This window comes from Oppia nitens, unplaced genomic scaffold, assembly GCF_028296485.1.
Source record: "Oppia nitens isolate AA-2021 unplaced genomic scaffold, nextdenovo-longstitch-racon4-pilon3 scaffold2_pilon_pilon_pilon, whole genome shotgun sequence".
Lineage (NCBI taxonomy): Eukaryota > Metazoa > Arthropoda > Arachnida > Sarcoptiformes > Oppiidae > Oppia > Oppia nitens.
In genome coordinates this window covers 6,357,715-6,380,295 of record NW_026533210.1, presented here as the reverse complement: position 1 = coordinate 6,380,295, position 22,581 = coordinate 6,357,715, and the positions used below count along the sequence as shown (strand labels likewise).

Genomic DNA, 22,581 nt, shown 5'->3' with positions numbered 1-22,581 from the left:
TATTAAAATCAAACGGCAATATATAGTATATAATAACAATTATATACCTGTATATTATAAGTGGGTTTTCAGTTGCAAAAAATAATAATAATAATCTCATCAGTAATAGTAAATAAGTAAAAAATATAAATTATTATTTTTTAGTCAATAATAAATAAATGGATTATAATAAAGAAATATATAAATATAACAGTCAAATGCTTGGTTTGATTTATTTATATAATTATTAATATTATTATTATACTTATAATAATTTTGTTTTATATTAAAATGTATCGCAAAAAATATAAACTTAACTTCTGGCAATAAACTAATTTAATTTATCTAAATGCATAATTTGTATATTATGGTCGTATTAATTATTATACAAAATATATTTGTATTATCAGATGGTAATAAAATATATATTAATTTGATGCCTAATTATAAGAAGTGCAAATTTTATTGTTAACATTATTATTATAGATTAACTATTAAACTAATAATAATATTATTATTTTAGTATCATTTATAATTTTATTCAATAAAAAATTATTTTAAAAATATAATAATATCTGAATTTTAATCTTTTGTGAGATAGGAGTGTCATATAATGTTTTAATATTACTATTATGCTAAATTACTATAACAATTATATCAAAAATTATTAAATTAAAATTTAACATTTTGTTTGTAACTGTAAAATAATATTACTTATATTTTTTATTAAAAAAAATTATCATATTTAGAAAAATTTTATAAATTATAATTAATTATTTAATGTCTTAGATTCAAACCCAGAATACATACCACTCCAGGCCTACACTAGCGGTTCCACCGGCGATGATGTGAAGCTGAATGAACCGGTCATTGATGAGCAACCACTGGGCGAAGCCGTTCTCGATTGGCCACAATATAATTACGGATCTATCAGACAGTTGGCCACATATTTGCAGTCAATACAGCATAAGATAAACCGACAAAAATCTAACAATTTTGATACAACTGATGACGATATTGAGTTCGGCGGTAATGCCAATCATGACAATAATAATGACCAGAAAATCGGTGCAAATAAAGAAAAAGATGATATTGTGTTACCATTGTATAGTGACAGCAAAGTCTGGGATAAAGACGAAAGTGAGAGCCGCACGTCTGAGACCGTCCGACACGTGTACGACAATCCACGCAAAATGGTGTTTGAATTTACGGGATATAAAAGAGTAATTCATTTTTCTTATGATTTATATATATATATATATATATACTGTATATTATAAAACTATTTTGCTTTACAACAGAAATTAGATTGTAAGGGACGGTTCAAACCGTTGAAGACCATTGAATCAGAAACAGAAATGTCACCAAAAATGTTGTCATCTTTATCGCCAAAGTCTCGCCGAAAGCGATACATTGAGTTGGACTACAGTCAGATGCAGTTTCGGAAACTTCCGATTTGGTTCAACAAAAACACCGACAATACGGTTCCCGAAGCTATTGTTGAAGTAAAGCCGCGTTCACTGTTCAAATGGCAACAACCAATGCTCGGCTGGAGTCCTATTGTACCGCACGAAATGGTCCGTAAAGATGTGTTTCTCAAAAGAACTGGTGACCCGTTGTCGGGTGAGACAGATCAGGAACAGGTCGAAAGCAGACACTCTAATCGGTGGTATATTTTTGACAAAAATGGTACCGAAACGGCTAATAATGATTCAGAAAGTGCAGAATCAGTGACATTGGAAGCGCTGAAGAACTTGGATTCATCTAAAAGTTCTGTTGTTATTGATCGCCGAAATTATGCCAACAATCGAGCTCTTAATTATCTGTCCAAAGATATGTCCGGTTCCGATAAAAAGCAAACAAATAGCAAATATGAATCCGAAAATCTGGTGTTTAAGCGACGACCGGATTCTAGTTTGTCGTCATATGATAATCAAGTGACCACTACTCCCAAAATGACCACAGATTCGCAGGAATCGTATGCATTGAGCGCAGGTATTAAAGCTGTTGAAGTAGAGAATGTAGGCGAAGATGTAGCCAAAGCCAAAAGTCTGGACGATATTACTTCAATTCCCGGCGCTGTCATCAAACCGATTGATCCGAAACTAACAGATATTTTGCTAAAAGTTTTGAGCCATAATCCAGATTTTACGCAAAAACGTATAACAAATGCTTATTTCCTGGAGTTTCCCAAAATGCCTGAATATAAACCCTCTCCGATCACCACAACCACCCGTTCACCCAGAATACAGAAAATAGTTAGCAAAGAAGCCATATTTAAGCCAACTTTTAGTGAGCCACCGGTGCAAACACGGGTAAAGTTGCCCAACGGTTCATCCTATCAGTTGGACTACGATAAGGACATTCAGGTCACTGACGCTGATTACGAGTACGGAGAGATAGTTTGCGCCAACAAGATATCGGGCGCAGTGGCCGATGTCCGCAAAGGTTGCCAAATGTACTACCAGTGCACACAGTATACAATAGATACATATGTTTGTCCCCGAGGCACCCGTTTTGACGATCAAAAACAATACTGTTTGCCAACTAATCAAGTAATATGTGGAAAATATTCATAAGTTTGGGGTTTATTACTATATTTTTCTATTTAATTATTATTATTATTGTATTAATATTATTAATGAAAACTTTGAACTCAAAATTTTTGTGATTATAAAAAGATTATAAAAAATATATAATAGTTATATCAATAGTTTTAAGTGATATTATAATTATTTGCCAATTATTGTCAGTTATGTGTTTAATGTTTGAAAAATATTTTATAATTAATGTTTTTAAAAAATATATATAAAATTTTTGTTTTATTTGTATGTAAATTATATTTGTCAAGATTTAAAAAGAATAATTAAAATTTTGATTAAAAACACTTATGAATAAAAAAATATAAATATAAATAAAAATTAAAAAATGTTAATGTAAAATTTGAAATGTCAATTTTTTAAATAGATATAAGTTACTTATATTTATTGATGGTATATAAAATTAAAATAGTATTTCTACTTTTTTTTAAATCTCATAAACATTATCAATCAATATAACCAGTGCTAATTCAATATACAGGTAAATATATCAAACATAAATGAATTTAAAAATATCATAAAGTATTTATATTTAAAGTTGTTTTCATTAGAAACCTCATTATAATTACAAAAATATTTTTTTTAATTTGTAAAAATTACTCAAAAAAGCTTTAATTTTTCTCAGTTTCACAGATATAATGACCGCTAAGTCTTATCTTAACACTTGTTGTACCCAATGATGTAGTGTTGAAATCGGGTGTTAGACTTACATTTAAATACCATTTAGTAATAGACTATATTTCTAATGTTCATTATATAAGAAATTTTATTTATAATATACAGTATAGTAGTGGCAATCATAAGACAAGAGTTGAAGGTTTTATTTTTGAAAAATTGTGATAAAAACAAGAAAAATTGATATTTTTAAAATTTATTATTTTCTATCAATTCATTGCTTATATTATATACAATAAGTTATTGTATGTGTAAAAACCAATTTTAATTTATTTTTTAAAAGTGCTATAAATAATAATATAACTGTCAACACACTGCCATCAATTGTCTATTAATCATTTATTTCAAATTAAAAATAATAATTTATAATGATAATATACAGTATTAGATATTATACAGTACTTATTAATTTATGTTTGATATGTAAAAACTATTAAATTTTAGGCTATTTGTAATAATTGCTTAAATAAAATGTTTTAAAATTTAAAGTTAACTTAATAAACGTTTAAACGTTAATATTTATATAAATTCTATTACTATTTAAATAAAAATTCCATATTTAATACACCGTTAAATTAAATAGTTATATGAATTTGAATATTTGTTAATAACTTCAATTTAGATATATTTCAATGAAATAAATAATAATTTAATTAACAAATTGTCACAAATTTAACTTTTATGTCAATAATAGAAAATATTTTGCATTTCTTAAAATATTTTACTACACTTCAAATACCTGACGACCTATTTATATGTCAACCCTTTGTCTAAAACCCATTTATACAGTAAGTGATAGCACTGACCATACATTTTATGCTTGATATGCCAGTGCTTACAACTGCAACGTATAAACTACAAATGTATCAAAAATTCATATTCAAATAAATGATAATTTAAAAAATACAATTAGTTTTTTAATATATTGGTTCGTCTAAACAACAAATGCCATAACTTATATATTAAAGAAATACTATTTTAAAACATTCAAAAATTCAATAGTTATTAAAATTTACTATTAAATCAATAAATAAATCAATCATTAATGAAAATTCATAACAATTTTTATTTAAATATCTTTATATATTCAAAAAAAACAATCGACTAATTATAGTGAACACATTTTATATATATATATTTGTAAATTATTTAAATATTAAACAATAAAATTAAATTTTGTTTTAAAATTTTAAAAATATTAACAACTTTCTCAAGTGTTATATATAAAAAATTATATGAATTTTATCAACAAAAATCTAAAATATTATTATATAATATATGTCTTTTATATGGTAAACATATTTATATATTTGTCTGTGTATATTGTGAGCAAATAAATATATATTTTAATATTAATAATAATAAACATTTAAAATGACAATACAAAAATACATTAACTAATAAATTAACAAAATTTTTAATTGATAATTATAAACAATTTGTATGCTTTTATAAAAAAAACTTTTAGTCACCACTAGATATAAGGCATAGAAATTGTTATATAATTATAATAACTTTTTTAAATTAAAAACAATTGATATTTATATTTAAAATATAATATTTAAAAAATAATAATGTGCTAAATAATACATACAATAATAATGGCTATAAATTATTACATATATTGTAATTATATATTTTTTATCTATTGAATTGTACTTTTTTAAAAAATGCAATTTAAGGCAAATGTAATATATATTAGTAACTCTTTTACAAATGTTGTGTAAACAATAATATGAATCAACTCTTTTTATAATAACCAGTGTCTATGTCCACACATATATAATGATAAGTTGAGGTTATTATGTTAAGGACATAAAACACGACATTTGGGTTTTTGTTTTGTTTGTTTGAATGAAAAAATGTTTKAATTGTGATATATATTATACAAAATGATATGACGGATGATCACAATTGATGGATCGGTCGGTCAYTCATTCATTGTCGTCCTCGTCATCCCAAACGCTGTGTCGCTCATAAAACTTGATAACCAGTTGCGGACACCTGTGTTTGGCCACTTCGGACAACACAATGGTTTGCTGACCATTAGACCATTTAACCAAAAATACAAGCGTATCGTTTAGACTGTTGATGCCGACAATTTCGTTGGCCGTCCAGCCTCTATCCCAACCGTTCAATCGATTGCGGATCAGCTGAAGAATTTCTTTCTCTTCATCGACAGACATTGACTTCTTCGGTGGTTTTGATGACAACTTGATTGATGTTTTTCGTCGTTTAGCAGACTTTACGCTCTTTTTCTGGTCATATAAAAAGTCAAAATACAATTTTACACATTTATCATAAAAAAATGCTACTAAAGTATACCATATATCTTAATAAATAAATTAATATATAAATAATAATTAATATTATTTTATATGATATACTATTTATTAGTTCAAACAATTTATGAATAAGAGTGTAAAAACTACAGCATATGATTGAATTTAATCTCTCATTTAATGGTTTTTTATTGGTTTGTAATGTGAAACGAGAGGTTAAGAGCTATATGTTAATGCAAGCACTGGAATATTGTGGCGGTGTTATCGATGTTGACATACGAGTGCTAAAACATAACATATTTTTATACACACACACAAACACACACAAACACACATCAATTTTACATAAATAAAATTTCAAAAAAATTTTAGTGAGTCATTTTTTTAGTTATTTCATTAGACAAACATTTTTTTCAATTAAAATTTAAATAACGATGAATTATAAAAATATTTTTTTAGGACATCAAAAACATTGCTAAATCATTGTTAAACTAATTTACTATATTTTCGATACTGTACTATAATAGCCAACAATAYAATCAAGTAATGTATTTGTGATARACATAGACTATGAAAACTGCTAATTGGATTCTGCAATTGTATTATTAGTTTTTATAATAATGGAAATATTGTATATTGATTTTTTTAACTATTAAAAAATCAATAAACAATTATATATTAAATTGAAATTATAAYGTAAAAATTTAAATATAAAATTCTCATCAAAATTTAAAAATAATTGAAGTCATTTAATAAAAAGTAAAATTAAAATAAAATCACTTTATTTAGACATAATAGACATGCATGACGTTTTCAATAAATTAAAAATTACATTATAAGCAAAATAAAAGCATATTAAGCATAAAAATACCTTTTTATGACAAATCAACAAATGATTTCTTATTTCCATAGTTTCCTGTAATTTGTAAGACAAACATACGGGTATTGTTTGACGGGTTGTTACCACAAACGGGAGGGGACAGACACAACATAGATAAGCAAATTATGATTTTATATCAATATAAAGTAAGACAACATTTAAAATAGCAAAATATTTACTTAATAAAAAATAGGTTATAATATTATTTACCATTATAATGTAATTGATATTTATATTAAATATTATTATTATAAGTTAATAATATAAACATTTATAACTAACATATATTTTTAAAAATCTTTTGATATCCATATATTGATGAATAACAATGTTTTAAATAATAAATTTGACAAACAATTAGCCAATATAAACATCCCAACAAGACATGCAAAGCATTTGATATAAACAATAAATATATGATTTTTAAGTTACAAAGTTTTATAAACAATTTAAATAAAATATTTTTCAATTATATTATCGTAGTTTAAAATTAATTTTTAACTAAAAAATTGTTAAATAAACTAAATAAATGAAAAACAAGAGCTCATTTCAATTTCATGGCACTCAGTGGGTGAATGAGTGAGTGAGTTAGAGAGAGAGAGAGAGAGAGAGAGAGAGAGAGAGAGAGAGAGAGAGAGAGAGAGAGAGAGAGAGAGAGAGAGAGAGAGAGAGAGAGAGAGAGAGAGAGAGAGAGAGAGAGAGAGAGAGAGAGAGAGAGAGAGAGAGAGAGAGAACCGGTCCTAAAATTTCACAACAGAGCCAATGATACAATAATACCACATAAAATAACATAAGGAAAATAGATTTGGAAAATCTATTTAAAGGACAGGCATATAGTTTTGAGGGCACTGTTATTATAGTATACTTCATTCAAATACAGTATTATTATATTATATTAAAATAGTATTTTAGTATATTTTTTAGTCAAATAACAGTTTTAAATATTTCAATCATCCAATTCATGCGCTTGTATTAAGAATAAGAGATTAAAGTATAGATAAACCTTTTTAACAATTAGTACTATCTCTATAAACACTTACCGATTGATTGGACTCGACATCCGATGGATGGATGTAATTAAGAGGCACTTCATGTAATCTTTTCTTACTATTACTGTTGTTATTACTATTCGTTGAATTAATTTCCTTATTATTGTTAACTATTATTGGCAAATCATCAGTCGCATCACTCAACTTTTTGCCGATAGCTGATTGACCGTCAATGCTGTCATGTAAATCGCCATTAACTTCGGTGATAACTGTGTTCAACATAATGTCATTACTATTTGTTGAATTAATTTCCTTATTATTGTTTTGACTGTTAATATTGTTATTATCTATATTATCATTATTATTATCATCGCTATAGTTCTCATTAAATGTTTGTTGGCTATGATGTAACTCTTTGTATTCAATTAGCGGCACTTCAAGCGGACTCTTTTGAATGTCATCTATTTTATATCAAATTTAAAAATAACATTTTAAATAACTTATTTTCTAACCCTTAAATATATTCTTTTTAATAATTGATACAAACATGCAAATTAAATAAGCAAATAATATATATTTATAGAATATTATATAAAATATTTTACAATATAAGTTGATTATATTTTTAGATTTTTTTAATATCAAATTATAATTAGAAATATTATTTTTTAAAAATAGCAACAATAAAATAATATATACACAATAAATATTTAAAAAATAGTAATTATTATATTTACCATTATTAGAGAACTGTTTAGTGATAGTTGTAGTGATAGACACAAAATTGTTATTATAAACAGATTGCTGTTGTTGTTGTTCCTCAACATTTGAATCATCGTATACTTCATATGTCGAAAGAGATGGTAGTCTAATGATAAGATTAGTTTCCATCGATTTGTTGTAAGAGTTGTATACAGAAACCGGTGAATTGTCTTTGGATATGTCGTCGTCAGTAGAATAGCTAATTTCATTGTTTTGATCATTAAGTTCTTCATCGTTGTTATCATTATTTTCTTCATTTTTCTGGTAATTGAGTTCTTCATCATTGTTGTCATTATTTTCTTCATTTTTCTGGTCATTGAGTTCTTCATCGTTGTGTTCTTTGAGCTCTTCATTGTTGCTGCCATTGAGATCTTCATCGTTGTTGTCATTATTATCTTCATTTTTCTGGTCATTGAGCTCTTCATAGTTGTTGTCATTATTTTTTTCATTTTTCTGGTCATTGAGTTCTTCATCGTTGTTGTCATTATTTTCTTCATCGTTGTTGTCATTATTATCTTCATTTTTCTGGTCATTGAGCTCTTCATCGTTGTTGTCATTATTTTCTTCATTTTTCTGGTTATTAAGTTCTTCATCGATGTTTTCTTTGAGCTCTTCATTGTTGCTGCCATTGAGTTGGTCATCATTGTTGTCATTCAATTCTTGTTCGTTGTTTTCATTGAGTTCATCAACATTTTTATTGACTTCATCGACAACCAAACAAATAACTTTCTCTATGACTTCAGCGACATCACTATCTACACAATCATTGTTGTCAGCACTATCATCGTCAACAACAACAACAGTTTCATTATCATTACAGACTAAAGTAACATCATATGTCAAACTGATGAGTTGAGAAGACTGAGTTGTGACCACCGATTCAGCGATGAGATCGTCGTCAGCCGAGGCAATAATGAGCTCCTCTTCCTGGTTGACAGAAGTAGTATCTAATTCACAAACAATAGCTTTGAGAGCAATTTCTTCTTCGACAAAATCATGCGGTACACGAATATGTGGTAATCTTTGGATCGGTCGCTGGAGATCATTAACACCACTATATTTTACTGTTTGTCTCTCTTGTGGTGAACATATGGAAGCAACGGCCAGTGCTGTCATGTCATTGATTCCACAATCAATTCTATTATCTATATCATCTTCAGTACGATTATCGTCGTCCAGAACATCAATTTCATTTGAATCCTTATCGACAACAATCTCTTCAGAATCTATATTTTTATTGAGACCAATATCTTCATCATTATTATCATTATCAACAACAATGTCTTCAGAATCTATATTTTTATTGACACCAATATCTTCCTCATTATCATCCTTATCGACTTCAATGTCTTCATCGTCATTAACAGTTGTATTGCACTCAATTGTTTCTGTTTCCACTATAGTTATCGGAGACTCAGATATCAAAGTATTATTATAATCGTTGTTTTGGTCTGATTGTGACATATCGTTGTCATTACCCGTAATCACATTATCTATTGCTATTGCACTCAATCTATTATCATCTTTATTGGCGTCAATATTGCCAATCGAAACACTAGTTTCAATGTTTTGAATCTCTTCGTTATCGACCATTTCATAAGCTGTAGTATTATCGACAACTGTATCTGTCTTATCATTAATTAAGAGATCTTCAGATTTGCGAGTATTAATCGTGTCCTGTGAATCGCTGTCGACAATTCTTAAGCAATTATTTTTCAACAATTCAAGCAACTGCTCGTTCGTCAAGTTTTCAGGTGATTCTCCGTCGGCACAGAAGTATATCACTTGGTTGTCATCAGTGGTTGAGGCGGGTATTGATGACGTATCGTCACCTGAAATACTTGCATTTAAGTCAATACTTTTTTCACTTTCTTCTACAACTATGTCGTCATCGCACGGATAAGACAATTCAATTTCTTCCATGGCTTCGGTCAATATATCTTTGTGGCCATTGACTTGTGCTGATGCCGGCGGTGTCATAGATGCCGAACTAATTGACGATCGAGATGTTGGCCTTATTAGTGGCGGCGGAACATCATTTAAAACAGCTTTTAAAAATAAAATTTAGTATAAATTACAAATATTTACAAAATAAACAAATATATATATATATATATTTAAACTAAAATTAATTCTAACCTTTATTTAAGTTACTATTTGCTTGTATAGTATGCTCTTTGTTTTCATAACCAGTCGGATATCCCATAGGTACTGGACTTCCAGTGGTTCCCATATATCCGTGTTTCTGTATAAGTGATAATCGTTTTTCATTATCAATCAGTTTAGGCGATGAACTATTGTCTTCATCTTCTCCTTCTGATAACAATCTCTGCAATAAATCATGTCTTGTGATACTATTATTATGACTATCATTAATAATGGTATTATTATTGTTGTTGTTTTTATTAGTATTGATTTGATTAGACATTTGTGAGTTAAACACTTGTCTATAGTCTGAGCTGTGATTGTTATGTAAGGGTAAACTGGATCTATTGTCACAGATTTGTGGCCTAAGATTCGAACGGTGATCAACTAGTTGTCTGTCTTTAATGTTTATGATATTGTTATCAAAATTAGTCATCTATTAAATAACAAAAATAATCAAAAATTGTTTTAAAAAATAAAATTTATTTAAACTCAACAAACCTGTTGAACATATGGATTGAAAATTGGTTGCTCTTTAAAAGAGTTGACTGCTGTGTATTGCTGGCTATCAATACCATAGTTTTGTTCAATTATTTTTTTACGGACTTCCTCTGACTGTTTTGGTTCAACAGTTATCCTCTTTTGATGACATTCAGCGGGTAATGGAATAAATTGAGTTCTCATTGGTGGAAGTGGTGTTGGAGTTAGATGTTGTTGTTGAACATTGTTATTATTATTGGGTATAGATTTGGGAACCGATGAAGGAGATGGTAATCGTCCACAATATGACATTGTATTGGGCATAGAGTATGGATGACGCTGTTGTTGTTGTGTCAAATGGGACATTCGTTGATGAGTTAGTATATCTGGTCTGATTGTCGACGTATTTACGTATGAATTATATGGCCTTTCATGAGGACCGGGCATCCGATGTTGCAAACGATTAATATTATGATCTACTACTGTATGGGGTAATGGCGATGACCGCATTAGTGATGGATATGGTGGCGGTGGTCTGTTATGTGTTGAATATCCAACAGACTGAGACATTTGCGTTTGAGGACGTATGCCATTACTGCCCATCGATGACATTACATTTGGCATCTGATGTCTTGCATTGGGCAACAACATTGAGCTTCTCATGTGTTCGGATGTCGTATGAGTAGAGGGAGGGTTTCTCATGTGGAACGACTGAAAATGTTGTGTTGTGGATGAGTCCAGTCGACTATTATTTATCATATGTGTTGGTATTCGCCTAATACTATCAGAATATGTATTTGGCTGAGGAATGTTGTAGTGATGCTTTCGTGGCTATTATTAAAAAAATACAATACAAAAAACAACAAAATAAATATACCGTAACTTAAAGTACAACTTATGAATACAACATACATGATTGATATGTGATGTCGATGGAAGTGTTGTCGGTAATGAAGGCATCATTGGTGGCGAATGTTGAGTTAGTGGCGATCGTATGTTGGACTGTATTGTCGACGGAATGCCATGAGTTGGGGTCGAGTGTCGCATATATTGATTGCTATATGTCATCGATGGAACAGTCATACCGTCGGTAACCGGTGGACGGAATGATTGATATGGATGATTGGTTTGGTTGAGAAGAGGCCAGTTTGACGCGTCTGCAACTAATCCATCGTTTGAAATCATTTGTTGAGGATATGATGACCGACTAGTTCGTGTCAAATGAGATAAATTGGTTATTATGGGCGGAGTTGGGTTACGTAAATCAGTCGCTATATCTATATAAAAAAGAGTAACAAAATAGTATAATCAGTTATCATATCTAAAAGGATGGTCCAAATAGTTCATAAAAATTATATATATATATATATTTAACTAAAAGATTATGTCATACTATGGTTAGATTGAGTTATTTGGTTTGACATTTGGTTAATAGTCATGTCTTGTAATGGACTTCTACCTGTAATCACATCGCATAAAATATTGGATGTGGTCTGCAGTTCACCTGATTTGTCTTTGAAATTCTGTAAACGATTGGATATGTTATCGTAGTTGAGCATACTTGATGTGGACATGGATTGAGTGATTGTTGAAATTGGTGGCAATGGTTGCTGATGAGTAGATGATAGTGGTAACGGTGTCTGACTAACTGTCATCTGTGAATGTGCCGGTATTGTATTAATCAGTGGATTACTATCGTAACAGTTGGTATAATTGCTGCCCTGAGAATTGCGATCATATGTAGGTTTATGTTGCCATTGGGAACCTGTAGATGATATAGTCGGTGGTAATGGTGAAGGCGGTTGTCGTTGTGTGGACGAAGACGACATCTGGATATCTAAGTCATTAAATATATCTTCAGTTATAGATGATGTGACACATAAAACAAATTGATTTTTAATAACAAGAAATTTAAACAAGAAAAAACAAATTAACAAAAATTAACAAAAATTAACAAAAATTAAAATAAATAAAATTATTAAATAAAAAACAATTAAAAAAAAAATTTATAAAATAAATGATAATGAGTTAGTGTTTGTTAATATTTAGTTTATTTTTTATCGAAATACCTAATGAATGGTAGTCTAAGAATAAATCATGCGTTTTATCTCCATATGTTTGATATGGATTTAATCGGGATATTAATGACAACGAGTTTGTTAATAGATCAACACTGGATCTTCTAAAACTAATATCTTTAGTTGAATTAAAATTACCTCCGATTTGATAGGACTTATCATATAATGGTGACACCGTAGGTCCACCAACTGGTGAATTATTATTATTAATATTATGATTATTCAGTTCACGTCTATCGACGGCCAACGTGTTTATTGGTGAAACATTTTCAACTATTGGTTGCACTGGTAGTTGTTGTTGTTGATGATGTTGATTAAAGAGTGGCTCCAGGTTAGATCTATTCAACCTATTATCTAAAATATAATTAGAGCCAACGCTATAGTCACAATGGACACTAGTGGACTTAGTAGGACTTCCAGTATAGCAATTATTATCGACTGTTGTGGCCACAGGCGATAAATCCATAGAAACAGGTGATACGGGCGAATAGGCCGTTACCAATGCTGGCAAATCATCAGTCGCATCACTCAACTTTTTGCCGATAGCTGATTGACCGTCAATGCTGTCATGTAAATCGCCATTAACTTCGGTGATAACTGTGTTCAACATAATGTCATTACTATTTGTTGAATTAATTTCCTTATTATTGTTTTGACTGTTAATATTGTTATTATCTATATTATCATTATTATTATCATCGCTATAGTTCTCATTAAATGTTTGTTGGCTATGATGTAACTCTTTGTATTCAATTAGCGGCACTTCAAGCGGACTCTTTTGAATGTCATCTATTTTATATCAAATTTTAAAATAACATATCATTATAAATAACTTATTTTCTAACTCTTAAATATTTATATATATATATTAATAATTGGTACAAACTTGCAAATTAAATAAGTAAACAATATATATTTATAGAATATTATATAAAATATTTTATCAATATTATTTGATACAATATAAGTTGATTATAATTTATATTTCTATTATGTATTATTTTTCAATAGACAAACACATATACATTTGACAGACAGTAACAATAAAACATAGCGGTATTAAAAAAAATACGGCAACGACTTTTAAAAAACTTTTTGAAAAAAATAAATATAAAAATGTAGTCATAAGTAAATAATGTATACTATAGGCTATAAATTTATATAAAACCAAATAATGCAAATCATATGGAATAATTAGTTATTATTATTATTATTATGATAAAAAATCAAAATAACTAAATATTTATTCGTTTAAATTATACTTAAAATATTACGCTATTTGATATATGATTTGACGTTAATATATATAACTATAAAGTGATACAACATATTTTTTGTCACTTAATGAATGTATTCAAAGTGTTAATTAAACAATTATTTAAAAAAATTATTTAATTGTTATTTTAATTAAGTATAAAATCAACGTTAATTAGAAATAAATCTTTTCATCAAATTTTCATCGAAAACTTTGTCACACAAACAAAAATATAATAAAACAAATTTATAATTTATATTAAAATATATTGATGTTATTATAATAACTGTGAAATATATAGAAACTTATTTTGTTGTTTAATATAGTTCTTAATGTCACTCAATATAAAAACATTGCATTAATTTAAAACCATTTCTTTATAATTTCAAGATATGTAGTTCAGTAGAGTATAAACATATTTTATCGACTTTCATAATAATAAGTTTTAGCGCAATACCACAAAACATACGTAAGTATATATATAAATATATACCTATATATATATATATATATATAAAGTTATATTATAAACTATAAAGTAAGTTTATATATATATGGTATATTATACAGGTATACTACAGTATACAATATACAGGTATATACAAGTATATTATGTTTAAAACACACAGTAAATTCACTAATAAAAAAATTGTGTGTATGTGTGTGTGTGGCATCATTTGCACCAGTATACTGTATATGTCTCTCATGGAAACATTGATAAATCAATGGGAATATATATATATATATATATAAATATAAATTATATATAATGAAAAACTACAATATTAAAATTAGAAGACAACTATAATATAAGCACAATGTCATCTAAAAAGCGTTATATTATTATACAGGTATATATAGGTAAGTCTATGAGTGTGTCACTAGTAGTCATTCAATATTATAGATATAAAGAAAATTAATGACATTATTCACAAGAATTTTTTCAATAATAATAATAAAGCTATTAAACTAATGATAACCTAATAATAACAATGAAATAATTGATTTGTTTCAAATGTTTATATTTTTTTAAGATAAAAATTAAAAAATGTAATATTTTGATTTATAAAAAATTGAAATCCGATATAGACAATATATTAATAAAATATACTGTATATAAATAGCCATAATTTTTAATTTTAGTAATTAGAAAAAATAGATTTTTTTAAATATTAAATTTTCAATTATTAATTAAATTATTGGCTCAAAATTGTATATAAAATAGTAAATTATAATTAGATATTATTAAATTATAAATATTATTATTAAAAAAAATAGCAACAATAAAATAATATATACACAATGAATATTTTTAAAATAATAATTATTATATTTACCATTATTAGAGAACTGTTTAGTGATAGTTGAAGTGATAGACACAAAATTGTTATTATAAACAGATTGCTGTTGTTGTTGTTGTTCCTCAACATTTGAATCATCGTATACTTTATTTGTCGAAAGAGGCGGTAGTCTAATGATAAGATTAGTTTCCATCGATTTGTTGTAAGAGTTGTATACAGAAACCGGTGAATTGTCTTTGGATATGTCGTCGTCAGTAGAATAGCTAATTTCATTGCTGTGATCATTGAGTTCTYCATAGTTGTTGTCATTATTTTCTTCATCGTTGTTGTCATTATTTTCTTCATCGTTGTTGTCATTATTTTTTTCATTTTTCTGGTCATTGAGTTCTTCATCGTTGTTGTCATTATTTTCTTCATCGTTGTTGTCATTATTTTTTTCATTTTTCTGGTCATTGAGTTCTTCATCGTTGTTGTCATTATTTTCTTCATCGTTGTGTTCTTTAAGCTCTTTATTGTTGCTGCAATTGAGTTGGTCATCATCGTTATCATTGAACTCTTGATCGTTGTCTTCATTGAGTTCATTAACATTTTTATTGACTTCATCGACAACCAAACAAATAACTTTCTCTATGACTTCAGCGACATCACTATCTACACAATCATTGTTGTCAGCACTATCATCGTCAACAACAACAACAGTTTCATTATCATTACAGACTAAAGTAACATCATATGTCAAACTGATGAGTTGAGAAGACTGAGTTGTGACCACCGATTCAGCGATGAGATCGTCGTCAGCCGAGGCAATAATGAGCTCCTCTTCCTGGTTGACAGAAGTAGTATCTAATTCACAAACAATAGCTTTGAGAGCAATTTCTTCTTCGACAAAATCATGCGGTACACGAATATGTGGTAATCTTTGTATCGGTCGCTGGAGATCATTAACACCACTATATTTTACTGTTTGTCTCTCTTGTGGTGAACATATGGAGGCAACGGCCAGTGCTGTCATGTCATTGATTCCACAATCAATTCTATTATCTATATCATCTTCAGTACGATTATCGTCATCCAGAACATCAATTTCATTTGGATTCTTATCGACAACAATCTCTTCAGAATCTATATTTTTATTGAGACCAATATCTTCATCATTATTATCATTATCAACAACAATGTCTTCAGAATCTATATTTTTATTGACACCAATATCTTCCTCATTATCATCCTTATCGACTTCAATGTCTTCATCGTCATTAACAGTTGTATTGCACTCAATTGTTTCTGTTTCCACTATAGTTATCGGAGACTCAGATATCAAAGTATTATTATAATCGTTGTTTTGGTCTGATTGTGACATATCGTTGTCATTACCCGTAATCACATTATCTATTGCTATTGCACTCAATCTATTATCATCTTTATTGGCATCAATATTGTCAATCAAAACACTAGTTTCAATGCTTTGAACCTCTTCGTTATCGACCACTTCATAATCTGTATTATTATCGACAACTGTTTCTGTCTTATCATTAATTAAGAGATCTTTTGTTTTGCGATTATTAATCAAATCATTAGATTTATCTTCATTTAACATATTATTATTATTATTATTATTGTCGGACACAGTCTTCAACGACACCTCATAGGACGGCTTTTCATATGTGTTGGAAAGCATACGTTTGAGCACTAGTTTAGGCAATCGGAGCCTTTCAATGACTACTTGTGGCTCTAAATTCATTTTATTGTTGCCATCATTGGCGGTGCAAATATTTTTATTGGTCTCTAAGTTTTCATTCTCTGTCTTATTTTGATCGACAATCTTCTCGTCCACCGTTGAATCTGAATCAAAGTCAGAACAAGTATCGGGAGCTTTGTTAACAAATGGCTGAACAACTGAGTACTCGGACAAAGAGGATACTGTAATAACCACAAAAAAATCACAAAACGGTAACTAATTATTAAATAATAAATATTTAACAAATAATACCTGGACTTTGGACATCACCAGGATCTGGACATCCTCTTAAAACCTCATAATCACAAACTGTTGAATTTAACAAAGAGTTTCGACGTGACGCCACTGATGATCGTCTTGAACTACATTGACTGCGACTATTAGATCTGGATCTTAACATTCTGGCAGATGTTGTCTCACTGGTATTACCACCAAATACGGGGCCCGTATTGTTAAGCTTATCGATAATTCGCTGAACATTTGCTAAATCAAACAAAAATAAAAACATAAATTATATAATAAAAATCAGTCAGTTTTTGGATGTTTTACATTCATAGCTGACATCTCTGTGCAAAGTTGATGGTGTTGTTGTTGATGATGATGTCAATGATGTGTCGATGGGATATGAAAATTGTTTTGTCTTTTTTGGTTTCTTAGCCCTGGGTTCAGTTGGTGTTGACTTTTGCGACTTCTTATGTGATTTCGATGTCGATGCTGAGGTCATGTATTGAGCGTTTGATGATTGGTCGCTACTTCGGCGGCGCTTATGTGACAGTTTCGATGGTTGACCAGACCGTTGACGTTCCTCAAACTCTTGGAGTAGACTCTCGGTTGCGATGTTCTCCTCCGGTTCCCATGTGTTATAGCTATTACCCCAACCCAACCATTTTATATAATATAATGTTTTGCCCATTTGGTTGACCTTCTTGTCCAGTATGGCCTCAACGGCATAAAGATCACTGCCGTTAAGTGGCGGGGGCCGTGACCTGGCCTTGGACTTTGATCCCGACATTATCTAAATATAGAATAACATTACAATTATGTAATTAATAAAAAATTAATTAATTATATTTCAGACATTATTTATATGCAATTTTACGCAATTATCTAATAAATTTATTAAACATTTGGTTTTTATAGTACAGTATGAAAATATATTATGCAAAGTTGTGTATCCAATAAAAATTGCTTATAAAAGTAAGTCATATTGAAACTTTCAATTTGAAAATCATACAAAATATGTAAATTTCAATTATTACATTTAAAAAGATTGTTTTTCATTAGTATTATTAATTAATTTTCAATACAGGTATTAAAAAATACAGTATAGTATTCATAAGCAATCAGATGACATGTAAATTAGTTTTTTTTAAAAATACAAATTCAATATTAAACCTTGAATTGTAATTATATATATCTTTAAAAATTACTAATATTCAGTAATCATATATTAAAATATAATTGTTTAAAAAATAATAGCTGTAGTCATTCATACAAATAAAAGTATCACATTTAATATTTATTTATTTTTAAAAAAAAATTGAACCTCAATTTTTACTATTTATTATTAATAAATAAATAAAATTAAAATAAACATGCATGTTTTACATGTGTTTTTTTCTAATTAACTACTGTATATATTATTTATTGCTGTAATAATTAGTTAAATAATTTATTAACTCTATGAAAAAACTACTTAAATTACCACCACATAAACAATTACTGGCAATAAAACTAATTAAAGTTTAGTAAATAAAACTATAAAATAGGGATTAATAGTAATAACCATAATAATAATATAGCAATATCTATCAATGATTATTAGATTTTAAATTTTTTTAAAAAAAGTGATGATTATAATTGTAATGACAAAAAATTTCAGCCAATTTCAAGGCCTCTATCTAAAAGTCACTTTAAATCAATACAAACATACTGTATATAAAAAACATTAATTATATTTAATAGGTTATCATGTATCGATTAATTCAATAGTATTTTTTTAACAAATACATAAATATACAAAAAGTTTATATATTGTATAAATTAAATATAAATATTGAAAGTATAAAATCTCATTCAATAATTTAAAATCAAAACTCTTGTCAAACATCTATTGTTATTAATATAATATAATCTTTACATTATTTTACTTCATTTTTAATTAATTAAATATAATACAGTAATACAAATAATATTTAAACAATTTTAGAAATATAGAAAAAATCTATAATAAAATAATATTTTATTTTAAAAAAAATCTTCAACTTCTGCTTATAATGAGATATCAAATATTATTGAATCGTTATTATTATTATTACTAATTTTATTTTAATATTTGATACTCTACTTTACATAAAATTACAATTACATTGCTTTTACTGTACATTAAAATATAATTTATACTGTACTGTATATATACTGTAATTATTATTTTCGTCTAAATAAAACAAAAAGTGAATTAATTAATATAAATAAATGCAAAAAAAATAATAATTAAAATTGACAATTAATTATGATAATAAAACTTATATATAAAATTTAATTTAGTTTTCAAATACAAACAGACAATTTTGTTGTCAATAATGTCATGTTTTATCTAATAATATCTTAACAACACTTATGTATTGAATACTAGCATAAGATATAGCAATCAAAAGTAAATGAAATAATTAATTGTAAATATAAACATAATATACGGTACAGTATTAGCCTATAAGTGTTATATACATTAGATTGTATATCATTATATTACTTAATATCATTCAAATAATATATGATATAACATATTAAGTAAATATTAAGTTTCATTACACATATATAAAATGGTCTCAATAAGGGACGCCAAAAAAAATATAAAAAGTTAAGCAATTGTTAGGATACGAGATCTGACAATAAATAATGTCTACAAAATTAATAAATAAATAAATTATATAATACACACAAAAAATTAAATACAAAAATTATTTTCATTTATTTTTATATTCTATCTACACAGAAATAATAAAATGTTCATTTTAAATTTTTGTAAATATTATAGATATAATACTACCGATTCCCACAATTATAGTTACAAACAGTACAACATATTTATAAGTTTAAAAAATTATAAAAAATTAATTTAAAATATAACATTATTTATAATCATTTAAAATGTTCAAAATCACAAAAACAAGATAATAATAATCAAATAATTAAATACAATGGTTGGTAGAGCTCTTTAAGGATTTTAAAATCACCAACCTATTGGGTTGGTAGAGCTATTTAAGGAATTTAAAATCACTAACCTATTGGGTTGGTAGAGCTATTTAAGGAATTTAAAATCACTAACCTATTGGGTTGGTAGAGCTATTTAAAGTATTAAAATCATTAACCTATTGGGTTGGTAGAGCTATTTAAGGAATTTAAAATCACTAACCTATTGGGTTGGTAGAGCTATTTAAGGAATTTAAAATCACTAACCTATTGGGTTGGTAGAGCTATTTAAGGAATTTAAAATCACTAACCTATTGGGTTGGTAGAGCTATTTTCGACTATTCGAATATCTCGAATTGAGGAAGTCGTACAGCTATGTGGTGGTATGAAGAAATTGGATGCTATTAGATCTACCATCACTATTCATGATTTTAAATTCCTTAAATAGCTCTACCAACCCAATAGGTTGATGATTTTTACTCCTTAAATAGCTCCACCAACCCAATAGGTTGATGATTTTTACTATAAATAGCTCTACCAACCCAATAGGTTGAAGATTTTTACTCCTTAAATAGCTCTACCAACCCAATAGGTTGATGATTTTTACTCCTTAAATAGCTCCACCAACCCAATAGGTTGATGATTTTTACTCCTTAAATAGCTCTACCAACCCAATAGGCTAATCTTAAATATATAATGTCATATTTATACGTATTTATTATTTTTACGGATTATTTTACATTAAATATAATTTATAAAAAATTATTTTATTTTTTTAGTGTAACTTGTGTAATTTGTATTTTAAATTTTTTTATTTTCATTATACTGTACAATCAAAATTTACTATTATTTTTTTGTGTGTAAAAATTATATTTATAAATAAAACTAATTTGATGACGTTATTGACATTCATTTGTTGATAAAAATTATTTTGAATTACATGTCCCTAATTGAGATTTTCGTGATTTATAATTAAATAATTAATACATAGATTAATAAAAGTGATTATTTTTGTTATTAATATTTTTACTAATATATTATTTATGTATAAAAAATAATAGTTATAATTTAATTATACTAAATATTGTTTAATTTAATTTCAAACTTAATGTTAAATAAGGGATGAAATGGTGATATTTTGTGTTATCTTTGTTGTCAATTAATTGTTGATTTTGTGATAAAATTATAACAATTTTGATTCACTTGTCTTATAAAGTATATCCTTAGGTTTGTAATGACATATAAATATCAACAATTGTTTAATTATTTTGTGATTAAAATTAATTTAAAGTATGCCGTCCCTTATTAAGGCTATCCCCAATTAGGATTATTTACACTAACTTATTTTTTTAAAATAAAATAATACTGAGTATAAATGTATAAAATAAATCAACAAAAATAACAATAGTGTTGTCAATTATAAATTAATTAAATATTATAACTAAATATAAAATAAAAATATTTACATTTGTTTAGTGTGTGTGTGTGTAATGTGTTTTTTTTTTGAATAAATGGTGGGTTAAAAAAGTAAAGTTACTAATGTGTAAGTTATTAGACATAAAAAACATATATAAATATATATTATCATGGTAAAATTTTATACATATTTAAACTAAACACATATACATACCAGTGTTATAACAAATTCATTTCATACCATTGTTTATCAATTTTTTTTCAATAAATATATTATAACTTGAATTAAAATCTCAAAAAAATTGTTTATTATTATTATTAGAGATGTTTTTTATATGTAGACTGATATGAATTGATACTATTAATAGATATTTTTTTTAATAAACACTTAAATATATAATAATTGTTACAAACAATTGTTAATTACATGAAAACATATATTTTTAGAAATATATATATAATTTAATACTCACTACTAAACCACTAATAGTTTATTAAATTTGTTGTTTATTTTTCATCAATTAGTTATTAGTTGTTTAGTTATAGACTATTACTCGTTAATAAATAAAAAAAACATTAATATTATTATAGTATTATTGCAAACACAACACAACAAGTGTTTTAATATTATTATACAGTATTATAGTGGTGTCACTGTTGGACAAACATAAATGACGTCATTTACAATGACTATGTATTTTAGTAAAAAATATAATATTTAAGTATAAAAACAAACCAATTGGTATGTATGTCACCATTAATTTTTACAGTACATACAAAATACTGTTTCTATAGTTAGATGATTTGGG

The 22,581-nt window shown here is 27.0% G+C and overlaps 1 protein-coding gene across 8 annotated transcripts; it reads right to left on the bottom strand.

Moving 5' to 3' along the window:
- Positions 1 to 4,861: 4,861 nt before the first annotated feature.
- Positions 4,862 to 22,328, bottom strand: LOC128956320 (probable serine/threonine-protein kinase DDB_G0282963). 8 transcript variants are annotated; one of them, XM_054302025.1, is made up of 13 exons: positions 22,246 to 22,328; positions 17,714 to 18,179; positions 17,417 to 17,647; positions 15,463 to 17,346; positions 13,009 to 13,659; positions 12,186 to 12,647; positions 11,705 to 12,069; positions 10,814 to 11,623; positions 10,307 to 10,748; positions 8,143 to 10,215; positions 7,457 to 7,866; positions 6,408 to 6,452; positions 4,862 to 5,512 (listed from the first exon to the last, which is right to left on the bottom strand). In XM_054302025.1, the coding sequence occupies exons 2-13, from the start codon at positions 18,174 to 18,176 to the stop codon at positions 5,189 to 5,191; spliced, it is 8,160 nt and encodes a 2,719-aa protein (XP_054158000.1). In that variant the 5' UTR covers positions 18,177 to 18,179; positions 22,246 to 22,328; the 3' UTR covers positions 4,862 to 5,188. The 8 variants fall into 8 exon arrangements, with proteins under 8 accessions (XP_054158000.1, XP_054157999.1, XP_054158003.1 ...); XM_054302024.1 differs by lacking the exon at positions 22,246 to 22,328 and adding an exon at positions 21,987 to 22,099; XM_054302028.1 differs by lacking the exon at positions 22,246 to 22,328 and adding an exon at positions 21,987 to 22,099 and having other exon boundaries at positions 12,252 to 12,647.
- Positions 22,329 to 22,581: the final 253 nt, after the last annotated feature.